This window comes from Phascolarctos cinereus, unplaced genomic scaffold (assembly GCF_003287225.1).
Source record: "Phascolarctos cinereus isolate Bilbo 61053 unplaced genomic scaffold, phaCin_HiC Scaffold_726;HRSCAF=1367, whole genome shotgun sequence".
Taxonomy (NCBI): Eukaryota; Metazoa; Chordata; class Mammalia; order Diprotodontia; family Phascolarctidae; genus Phascolarctos; species Phascolarctos cinereus.
The window spans coordinates 28,187,323-28,199,459 of record NW_027556098.1 but is presented as its reverse complement, the minus strand read 5'-3'; the positions used below and the strand labels follow the sequence as shown (position 1 = coordinate 28,199,459).

Genomic DNA, 12,137 nt, shown 5'->3' with positions numbered 1-12,137 from the left:
GGACACAAGCCACCGATTTCAGCATAATCTCCAAATGCAGTGCATAATTTGGGAGGGAGCAGGATTGATTTACACAGCCTGAAAATAATTGCTGAAGCCTCCCTTTGAAAAGGCTTCTCTTTATGTCCAAATGCCCCACATATTTGCTTTATGCTCCCAGGCAGGGGGCCGGAAGCTGACTTAGGAGTCACACGCAACCTTCTCTGTTAGTGAATCAGTGTGCACCATCACTCTCTCAATGGGAATGAAACACACCCAATTTAAGTTGGACAAGACAATAGCAGAGATTTTTTTTAAAATCCTGAGCACTGTATTCTCCAGTTCAATCTGATTTATGAGATGGAGACATTGAAACGTGTCTAGGAAATCTCAAATACTTTGAATGCCTTAAGGGGTAAATGCAAGGATAATTTTAATGCAAAGCTGGTTTCAGGGGAGGCAGCATTTAAATTAGGGATTCTTAGCCTTTTTTCATGGATCTCTTTGGAAGTCTGGTGAAGCCTAGGGATCCTTTCTCAGAATAATGTATTTTTTTAAAAAAAATACATAATGCCGAAATGCTAAATTTCAGTTAGAGATTAATAATAATAATTAGTACTTATATAGCACTTCAAGGTTTAAAAAACACCTTACCAATTTTCTTAATCCATTTTATCCTCATAAAAGTGCTAGCAGTTAGATGCTATTATTATCCCCATTTTACAGATGAGGAAACTGAGGCAGAGTGAGGCTCAGTGAGTTGTCCAGGGTCACACAGCTAGTAAGTGTCTTAGGCTGGATTTGAACTAAAATCTTCCTAACTCCAGGTTTAGCACTCTTTTTTCCCTCTACCAAGAGACCCCTAGTTAAGAACCCCTGATTTTAAAAAAGTGCAACTGCCCAGTTTTATTGGCAATATACACATATCTGGTTTAAGAAACAAATCCACAGTTATGAATCTAAGCCAGATGACCCACCCAAACCTTGTCCCCAGAAGCTAGATTCTCTGTCTCTAAGCACTTCTCAATTCCACTTTCATCATTGAGGAAGTGTATACTCAACACCACAGTGGGCAGAGAGGGAAAACAACACGGGAAATCAGGTATAGCTGGTAAATGAATGATAGACCAGTTCTTCTAAGGTGAGAAAGAGCAGTTATGAAGATCCCATTTTTCTCCTCTCAATTTCTGACAGCTGGTTGTCTCCTTAGGAGGGAAGGAAGAAAAGTCATTGCTGACTTACCCCCTGTAAGACTTGAAAGCTGTCGTTGCTGGGCGGTGGGTCTTGATCTGGATCAACTCCAACTCTGTAGACATGCCAGGGGAAAAACATAGGTAGAAAAACAGAAAACACAAGATATGTTTAGATAGTAGCAAGCACCCTAAGTTGAATGTAACCAAGATGTCAATCATATTCCCAAAGCAGCCTGAGCAGTTAGCTAAAAGGACAAGAAAGCTTTCATGCAAGAGTCATTGGGGGAAAAAATGTAGAAAGAAAGAGAGAGAGCACACATCATTCCCCTTCCTAGAATGTAGGGGCCTTGTTGCCAGAAGATTTCTTGTGTGGCATCCATGCTGAGTTGGCACCGTTGACATTCAAGAATTCAAATTTGTGTTTGCCTAGCTTCCTGTGATACTTGCAAGGCAAACAGTTTTATTCCTCTATAGATGAGTCTTATATAAGGATTGATTCGTGGTTCAAAGGTTTACCTTTGCTTTTGCCATCTCCCTGCCCTCTCCAATAACTTTCCCTTCCTGTTCAGAACCACCACATTCTGATACTGGGACCAGCAAAGGATGATGAGTCAAGTCTAAACTCCCTAGGGAGCCCTGATATGCTGATATCCAGAAAACACATAGAGTGGAAAGATGAACTTGAACTTAGCTACCCAGCATGCCAAGTCCAGCTCAACTGGTAGATTATGGAGTCAAGAATGAAGGTTTCTGAATGACAATGAAATGACTCAAAAATGAAAATCAATGTCCATTTAAAGCAATGACAACAATAAACTCCACTTTCCCTAATCATTGGAAAGAGACTATGATGACAGTCATAGGATCAAGGGACCTTGGAGGCCAATGTAATTTCAACTCCCTCATTTAATAGATCAGGATCCAAGAGGTCAAATAGCTTGACCAAGGTCATACAACTGATAAAGAGCAGAGATAGGATTCAAACCCCGGTCCTTTGATTGCAAGTTGAGAACTCTTTTCATTATACCACATTTTCCCCCTTTTTAATCAACTTCCCAGTTCTCTAGACAGCTCTGTGACTCCTAGATTGGACTGCTACTCATTGAGAGAGCCACCTGAGCTCTCTCAATGGGGAGGATTTCTAAGGATATTTAAATACCAACTTATCACCTTTCTTACTTACCCCAAGCCTTTCACCTTACTTCATTTTGAGGAGAAATATGACAAGGATAACACGAGGCAGTGCTAGAGTGGAGAAGACCAAGGGACAGAAATGGGACAATGACTCATGAAAGGTCCTTCTCTCTACCCTCCAATTCTTACCAAAAATGGGGAAGGGGAACAGGGGGAAAACCTAACTTCAAATGGGAATACACTGCTCTAGTGGTAAGAGATGGGATGGAAGCTGACATGGGTAGGACTAAGGATGTAGCACCTTGAGTTAGCATGGGTGCTACAGGTTCACAGGCATGTAGTGATATTTCCACTATTCCTACCTCCTGTGTGATTCCAGACACTTTTGTACTCAGGCCAGTTAGGGCCCATGGACACTCACAGACCCAAATTTCCTCTTCTGCCCTAAGGTTCCACCCGGCACTTAATTTAATTTAATCATTCTGTGACCAAAGAAATTGAAAAAGGAGCATGTAGAAGGCAAAGGAGAGGAACTGCCCCCTATTTTCTGAAGCAGGTGTTATTATATATTAAAACCACTAAGGCATCAGATTTCACAACAATGGTTGGACCACTGTAGGATATCCTACAGGTGCCTCAAATCTGATGAACTTTCTGGCTGTGCTTGGAGGCTAGTTTTCTATCAGCCTGTTATCAAAGAGGCTCAGTGTATCTGGACATCAGCCCAGAATCAGGGATTAAACCCTATCCAAATGTGTTCAGACTGAGCCTTCGGGGAGGGAGGAAGGGAGGGAGGGAGAGCATGGGTGGCTCTCTCAATGAGTAGCAATCCAATCTAGGAGTCACAGAGCTGTCTAGAGAAGCAGCAGCCAAATTCCACTGGTTTTACACTGGCATCTAAAAATGCCTGCTGTACAGAAATGACCTCAGGGAGGGCAGCACATTCAATCATACTGTCACTCATGTCTATGAAAACTATACTTAGAACTCTTTAATGCAAAATAGAGAGATAAAAACCCTCTGCTCAAATGTATTACAGGCATGGTTATGGAGCCAATATTGGGAGGCCACAAGCCATTGCGCTCTGGATTAATTTACTTTGATTATCTCCTAGGCACCAGGTGCAGGGACACAGGAGCAGAGAGTCTGCTTACCCCTAGAGAATTGCTCAAATTACCCACCAGAATGCCAGGTGAACAAGCAAGTCCTGATCTGACCACAGAGAGGCTATTGTGGAAATAACAGTGACAGAAGGGCTCTGAAGGGCATGTCTGTTAGTTGCAGCACAGCCAAGAACATAGCCGTTCAGATTTGCCAGTAACAATCTTTCCATTCTGTACGGCTTATTTTTTTTTGGGGGGGGGGTGAGAGGCAGGGGAGAAACTCCCAAACTCCTCAACCTTTACAAGCATTTTCTGTGATGGCAAAGATAAAATGAATTTCCTTTTTTTAGCCCAGTTAAGATGGTAAGCTTATGGGTAGGAAAAAACCCCCCCAAACAAACAAACCCTGCTTGAGTGAGCCCTGCACTAGAGGGGAAAAAATATTAACAAATACTGCAAAAGTTGCCCAATACTAATCTCCCTTTCATTTATTCCACTAATCTATTAATAAAAGGAATAAAACACACAAACACTATGTCTCCCCATACTCCACTCCTGAATCATATTAAGAATCAGTCTTGACTGTTTTCATTCAGTTCTGGAAATTTCAGTGGGATTTACTCATGCAAGAAGGAGCAAAACCAGACCTCACCCCCAGGCCCTATGGGTCTCAAATGCAAATACTACATTAGGGCAAGGAGCACAGATTAACAGAATGACAAACCTACTGAGTAAATCTATGCCAAATCAGGCCCTGCATACCCTCAACCACCCTGTTGCACTCATATTGAAAACATGGTGCACTGGCTAGTCAACCAAGTCCATCTTTGAAGCAGCTGCAATCAATACAAATTATTGAAATAGTCAGGCATGTGTTTCTTGGGCATCACTTCTAAGCTAAGCATCAGTTTAACCTTCAATCAAACAAATGCTCTCTGGCTCTCTACCCAAGGACCTACCTACAAATTCTACCGAGATCCTGAAAAGAGATAATGCATAGGCTCGTGGGATCACAGAATGGGAGTTGGAAGGGGCCTCATATATTATTCTCTCTACATGAGGAAACTTAGGCCCAGAGAGTTTAAGGGACTTGTCCAAGGGGAATGAGGCAGAGTCAGGATTAAAGCCCTTACCTCACCAAATCCAACTCTGAGGAAGACCTTAGTTCAAATCTAGCCTCAGACATTTACTAGTTGTGTGACCCCTAGAAAGTCATTTGATCTTTTTCTGCCTCAGTTTTTGCAACTGTAAAATATGAATAATAGCATCTATCTCCCAGGATTGTTGTGAAGATCAAATGAAATAATGTTTAGATAAAGTGTTTAGAGCACAGTGCCTAGCAAACAGTAGGTGCTTAATAACTGCTTGTTTCCCTCCTTTCCTTCCTTCTGCCCTCTCTCCCTTCTCCTCTCTTCCTTCCATCCCCCTCTCTCTTCGTCTTCTCTCCCTCCCTTCCTTCCCCCCTCCTTCCCTCCTATCCCTTCTTTCCTTTCTTCCTTCCTTTCTTTTTCCTTCCCTCCCTTCCTCCCTCCCTTGCCCCTCTCTCCCTCCCTTCCTTCCTTCCTTCCTACTAAGCTTCTTAGTCAATACAGTAAAACCTAGGTTAACTAAAGTAATATAAAAGAGTATTCCTCAGTTCATTAGACATTTCAGTTTAATCCAACAATCTTTGTTGTTGAAAGTTTCCATAATGCCTTCCATCTCTTCTCCCACCTCACTGAACGTTGTATATCAAACACAACTTGCAGGGGTCCATAACTCCATGCAAACACAGACATGACAGGGTAAAGAGCCTGGGCTGGATCTCTATGGATCTGGAAGGAGGCTTAATCTCTGATCTACATTTTGTTTTCTTATCATTTTCTTCTCTCCCATGGAAGACTTCAGAGTAAGGGAGAGGGAGGAAATCTAATTAGTTGGCTCATGTTTCATCATCATTTTACTATGACCAGCCCCTTGCAAATGCTCACAGTCCATGGTTGTCCATACTTCCTCTGGCTCTTCCTGAAACTTTACCCATTCTTGCTCTTCAGCCTTTATTTTTCCTCCCATCCCCATCCCCCTCCACGACACACACAGTGGCCAAATTGATATTCCCAAAGCATGGGTCCAACCATGTGGCTCTCTTGCTTAGGAAGCCTCCTTCTTGTCTCTAGGATCCAATCTGTGGAATCTTTTCTGTACCTTTTAAAGCCCTGAAGAGCCTGGTTCTAGCCCACTTTTCCAAGCTAATTGCTTGCCACTCCCCTTCACTCACTCTATTCCAGACACTGGCCCTTGCACACAGAATGCCATTTCCAGCCTGTTGATTTGCATGCGCTCCTGCCTAGGACGCTCTCCCTCCTCACCTCTGCCAGCATCCCTAAAGAGCTCAGCTGAGGTGCCACCTCCTTTCAGAAGCCCATTCTTATCTCCTTCATTGCTAGTGTTATTCCCTATGCCCCTAAAATTACTTTGTATATATTCTAATATTTTATTTTCTGTGTACAAAATTAGAGACTGGACCTTTGATTTCACTTGTAAGGGACTTTCTGGCTGAGGAAACCCCCTCTACCAATGTAGTTACCTTCTCAGCAATTTGTGACCTTAGACACCAGCCTAGAGCAATGAGAGGTTAAGTGATTTGTTTGCGGTTATACAGCTAAGGTAAGAGGCAGAACTTGAACCCAGGATTCCTGGCTTCCAGGCCAGCTACCTATCCTCTATATCACGATGCCTGTCTGTGCACGCTTTTTTTTTTTTACTTACCTAAATTTTAAAGTCCTTGAGGGCAGGACCTGGTTTGGTTTTGTCTTTGCATCTCTTATGCTTAGCATCAGTGCTTGCTTGGCCCACAGTCGACATGTAAAAAATGTTTGTTGACTGAATGTGTGGCTAACTTCTGATAGCAGCCTCGTATGTTTGTCATCAACAGCCTGCTAGGCCCAGGCTGGCTCTAGAAGCAGTTTCAGCTTTTGGCTAGTTTCCAGACCAGGGATGCCCCAAGCTCAGTGGGATCTCTTGTAGTTACTCTAGCCCTGATGCCATGGGTTACCCCGCGAATAAGGAGAATGGAATAAATGCCTGGGACCCCATGCTCTTGGTGGGTAATTCAGGGAGTCAGTGGGGTCAGAGAGGAAGGGGAAAGGTTCTAACAACTGGTTTTGAAACAGAGATCTGAAATTCTTATCCATACCATCAGTCCATACCATCCCCGCCCCACCAAGACAAAGTAAAAAGGTAGGATTTACCCATCTTCCTTTTTACATATACTCCTCTGCCAATTTATTTTTTCCTTTCAGAGTTCTTTTGTGGTTTACTTATCCCAGTTTTACTTAGGTAAACATTTTGGAGGGATAGAGAGGTCACGAAGGCAATATATTTCAGCCACTGTGGCTGAATAAAATCATCCTTGCAGAGTAGGAGGAAAGGCTATATGCCAGGGAGCTTACCTTGGTGTGTCTGCTTTGATGCTGGGCAACAGTAAATGCCAAGTATTATATAATATTCCTGGATGTTCATATTTTCTAATTTTCCATTTTGTGACATGCTAATACTGTAACTCTCGATGAATTATACATAGAAAACATTTACTTGGTTGCCTCCCTGTCTGCCATAATTATTTTTCCCTAGCTAGTAATTTAGAATAATCTAAAACTTTACACTCTGAGTGTTATTATTCTGAAACATTCTAGCAAATCTTCTGATATACTAAAGTTAATCTCTTCAGAGCACCAGGAAAAAACTCCCCCCCCAATAAACAAATCCTGGTCTTTCCTGCCTTTATTAGGAGAGAAGATGAATATAGAAAGGACCTTTATGCCAAAAGACAAAAAAATCCAAAGCAGGTCAAAACTTAAGCAGATTTCATCTGGAAAAAGAATCCATCAGGCAAAAGTTATTTCATTCCTGAACAAAATACCTCAAGACGTTTGTAAACTCCTTTTAACATAGTCCTGAAGGTCAGTTTTCCTACCAATTCAGTGTGGAACCTGAAGGTTATCTAGAAAGCACATTGTATGATGGGCATATAAAATGCTGCATTGAAATTTTACTTTTCATTTACTGGAAGGACATATAGGATAATATCAATGACTCTTTTTTTTAAACTATGAAATGTGGGGGCAGCTAGGTGATGCAGTGGCTAGAGCACCGGCCCTAAAGTCAGGAGGACCTGAGTTCAAATGCGGCCTCAGACACATACCACTCACTAGCTGTGTGACTCTGGGCAAGTCACTTAACCCCAATTGTTTCATATTTAAAAAAAAAAAAGAAATGTGGAGGTCTGCATGGGGCCTCATTTTGTAGAGGATGAACATGGAAGCGTTTATAAATGGCCCAGGATACAAATCTACAACCAGAATGCTGATGGTTCCCAAAGTTTAGTTTTCTTTTTTTTTTTATTTAAAGGCAGTTGGGGTTATGTGACTTGCCCAGGGTCACACAGCTAGTGTCAAGTATTTGGTCTGAGGCCACATGTGAACTCAGGTCCTCCTGACTTCAGGGCTGGTGCTCGATCCACTGTGCCACCTAGCTGCCCCTCAAAGTTTAGTTTCCTTAAACTTCATATTAGCACTATGATTAAAAAAAAAAAAGAATGGAGGTCAGATGAAAGAAGGCTTAGGCTTGATGATCTCTAAAGGTCCCCAGGTTTAAAATTTTGTGAATATGAGGATCTGGGTTTATAAATTTGACTGAAGGACTGCATTTCTCCAAGATGGAAAGATTTTGAGGCAATGGTCTCCCTAAACGCAACTGATGTCTGAAGTCAGAACAGCAAAGGAATGAAAATAACTATTTGACAGCAGAAGCAATTGAAATACTACATTGGTTCTGAATGAACTCTTGGTGGTCATCACTACACATTTCCTAGAGACCAAATACAAAACCCCATTTCAGAAAGAGCCATGTCCATGACAGCCAGACAACACCCACTTCACTACTGCCCAGAGGGAGAGGTAGTTTGGCAACACCAAATTCCAAGCCACATTTTGCAGGTGGCTTCTTCTATACGCAAGGAGAGCCAGGACAGCAAGAAGGCACACATATTAAAAAGGAAGAAGAAGACAGGAAACATTAAAGCTGTCATTCCAATTCTATGGCCCTGACAGTTGAATCACACTTCAGATGGAACTGATAAACTGAAGTGATATGAGAGATCTCTGAGAGTATTACTTTTAGTTACCCAGTTTTGGTTTGTTTGGAGGTAAGGGTCAGAGGTTTTTTGTTTGCTTTGTTTTTAATGTGTAGATTCACTAAGGTAGGGAAAAAAGCAACGAAGAAATAATAAATGCAAACCATAAGACAAAGTTAGTGTTCAGTCAAGATTCAGTCCATTTTTGCAGGAGTCAATCCACACTGAAATGGAAAGCTCAGCTCAGTTCTCAGCTCAGTTCAGAATGATTCTGCTGCCTGGTCATCAAAAGATTGTCTTTCAAAAACCAACTGGATTTCTGAGGATAGCCTAAATTCAAGGCAGAGTTCAGTTTGATAAGGGAATACTCGCTAAATCTGACCCATGTATGACAATGAGGTACCTCTCAAGTTGGGGAGAAAAGAGAATCCTGGGAATGAGATCTATTCAGCTCCTTTGAAGCAAAGTTATGGATTAGGATTAACATAACCCTTTTTGCTTTTACTATGAGAGAGAGAGAAAGGGGGAGAGAGAGACAGTAAGAGAAAGTGAGAGGGGTTTTGTGAAAAAAAAAAAAAGAAACCTTGCATTAGAAAGACTGGAAAAGCCAAGCCCCAAGTTAAATGTTATGATGCAGAAAACTCATCATGTCACCTGAAATACCTCCAGCGGGTTTCATTGAGATCTTCTTCTGATGGGTCCTGGACACCAACTCTGGTACGGTACAAGAATGGAATGTGAGCATGATAGGAACACACCAATTTGGGTGGATTACTAGGCAAAATGTCCATACCCATGAGAATGCAGGTGTGGTCTGGTTTAAGAAAACCAACATATAAAAATCTATACACAAACAGATGAATTAGAGGGTGATAATTCACATTATAAATGGATTTTTAAGCACTGAGTGGAAGGTCAAGACACAGAGAAACTTAAAGCTCCGTAACAGTGTTAGGAATCCCTTCCAGACGAAGGTGAATTAAAGAATGACTGGGAAGACAGGATTTGGTATATTAAAAACAACTGGATTTTCAATACACTTCTCAAGAAATATCTTTATTTTATTGCATAAAGTGAGGTACATCTGCGCCAAAAATACAATGTTAAAAGTTAATTATGTAGCACATATGTTTTTAAAGGAAACACGAATTTGAACTGGTTTTACTATTTAAATTGCACACAGTTTATTGAAAGATGCTGGCAATGTTTATGAAGGTAAAGCCTTCTGCTTGTTGTGAAGAAGACAACTGAATTTCACAGGTTCAAATGCTCAATTGCTAGTTAACACATTTTGTTTCCGGTCTTTTCTCCACTCACTGTGTGGCCCTAAATATAGTGACTTGGTTTCTTTTCTCCTCCCTTGAGCCATACAGACAAATGGCTGGACTAATAGTAGCCTGCATTTATAATATAGCACTTAAGAGTTTACATTAGCTCATTTACAAACAAACCTGTCAGAGGGGTAGTATCAACATTAATATCCCCATTTTGCAGAGAAGAAAACTGAGGCTCAGTGATTTTAAGTGACTGGCAAAGGTAGCAAGTAAGTAAGGGAGCTGAACTCAAGCCTAGTTCTTCTGATTCCAAGTCCAGGGCTGTTACCATCAGTCCTCACTGGGCTGTGAAAAGTAAATGCCCAACATCCTCATTACAGTGCCAAGCAAGAGTCACTGTTGCCACTCTCATGCCTCCCTCAGGCAATGTGGAGGACAGAATAGACATGGTGCTTCTGGTGGGAGGCCAAACTAATTCAACTCAGAGCCAACCACATGGCACTTCTTAAAATGGTCTGCCCGAGTCTTGATTCCTGCCACTTCCTAAAATCAGAACAGAAGGCAAGAAAAATACCTTGGTTCTTTGAATGCTTCTAATGCTTCTCACTGCTCCTGAGCACCAGCACTGGTGGCACCTCTAAACTTTACTTAAAAAACACTGTCACAAATGCTACTTATTGCATAATAAGCCTATTGGCTCCACTTGCCTGGATTGTTTACAAAGTTTATATCCTCCTCTTTAGGACTTCTTTATTCTTTCACTGTGTTATCAGTTAAAACACCATTTATATCACATAAGATCTTGGTGTCTCTGGATTATGAAATTAAAGTCTGTCCCTTTTCCCATATCCATAACTTACGGATCTTAACTAATACTTCCCCCCCATTGATTTATTCTTAATTTTCAACATTCACTTCCACAAGATTTTGAGCTCCAAATTTTCTCCCCCTCCCTCCCCTCCCCTCCCCCTGCCCCATGATGGCCTACATTCTGATTCCCCCTTCACCCAATCTGTTCTCCCTTCTATTACCCACTCCCACTTCTCTTATCCCCTTCCCCTCTTAACTAATATTTTTAAAGAATCATAAAATTGTGCTCCTTTTGACAAAACAGAAAGGGAATAGAAGGAGGGGGGAAGAGGAGGGAAGAAAGAGTATAGAGAGAGGAGAGAGGAAAGAAAAGACGGAAAGAAGAGAGAGAGAGGAGGGGAGGAGGGGGAGAAAGGGAGAAAGGAGAGGAGGGGAAAAAGGAGAGTGAAGACAAGGATGGGAGAGGATAAAAGGGAAAGAGGAGGGAGGGAGAAAGAAGGGAGGAAGGGAGGGAAGAAGGAGAAACAGGGAGAGAGAAGGGGAGAAAGAGAAAGAGAGTGAGAGAGAGAGCGCGACAGCGCGAGTGAGCGCTCTAATTCTTGATTTTTCAGGAGGTGGTAAACAGACCATGCAGACTTTCAATTTCTTCTCCCTCCTATTCTGGCTACTTTTGGAGTAATTTTTATTATCTCACTCTTCATTAACCTTACCACTACAGGGCAGCCAGGAGAGTTACACAGAGAAGCTGCATTTCTTTTTCCTTGCCAAAGTCTCATGATATGACAGTGAATTTTAGGAACTTTGTGCATCACTTTGGAGCAATGAGAACCATCCTTTCTACATGTATGGCTATAATTTTGTTGGGTCCATGGTCATAGCTGTACTTTGCGGACTAGGTATTGAAAGAATTTTTATAAATGGAGATTTCTACCTTTACAAAATAAAAATAGATTAAATATTTACATAGGTATTAAATTAAATTAAATGAATTAAATATTTACATATAAACGCATTGAATCATTTACAAGCATTTATTGCTCACCAACTCTTCAGCAAAGTTCTCCTGAATTATCTCAAATAGTCAAGAGTTGGCTACAGTTTCCTTTCGGATATTATGTTGAGAATAACACCTCGCTATTAAAAAGATGGCTTTGCACAAGGCTCTCACCCTCCTATTCACAACGAACTTCTTATCAAAGCACAAGACTGTGGTTGGGTATCTTTTGGAATGACAGGAAGAGAGTCTGTCAGATGGCTTGAACTGATAAGAAATAAAGATCTTAGAGAACCCTGTCCAATAGGCCATTTAATTTGGAACAAACTATTACTTGGAATAACTGTCACTATAAGTTACAAACACATGAATGCAAGTAAATAAAGATGGTAGATGACTATCATTGTATCTTGTGGAATGAATGGGAACGAACCATGCCAGCCAGAAACAAATTCCCACTTCAACCTTTGAGTCTCTTGGAGCACCATTGAGCAGAGAAAATCTCAATCCTATTCAGAGTCTGAGAAAACAATCATT

General features: G+C 41.4%; 1 protein-coding gene across 1 annotated transcript in view; it reads right to left on the bottom strand.

Moving 5' to 3' along the window:
* The window catches only part of SLC9A7 (solute carrier family 9 member A7), a 197,785-nt gene that overhangs the window by 21,805 nt on the left and 163,843 nt on the right, over window positions 1-12,137 (bottom strand). The window contains exons 13-14 of the mRNA XM_020992885.2: window positions 9,177-9,236; window positions 1,222-1,285 (exon numbers count right to left, since the gene is read on the bottom strand). Of these exons, the coding sequence (XP_020848544.1) occupies window positions 1,222-1,285; window positions 9,177-9,236 (124 nt within the window). The remainder of the gene's footprint in view (window positions 1-1,221; window positions 1,286-9,176; window positions 9,237-12,137) is intronic.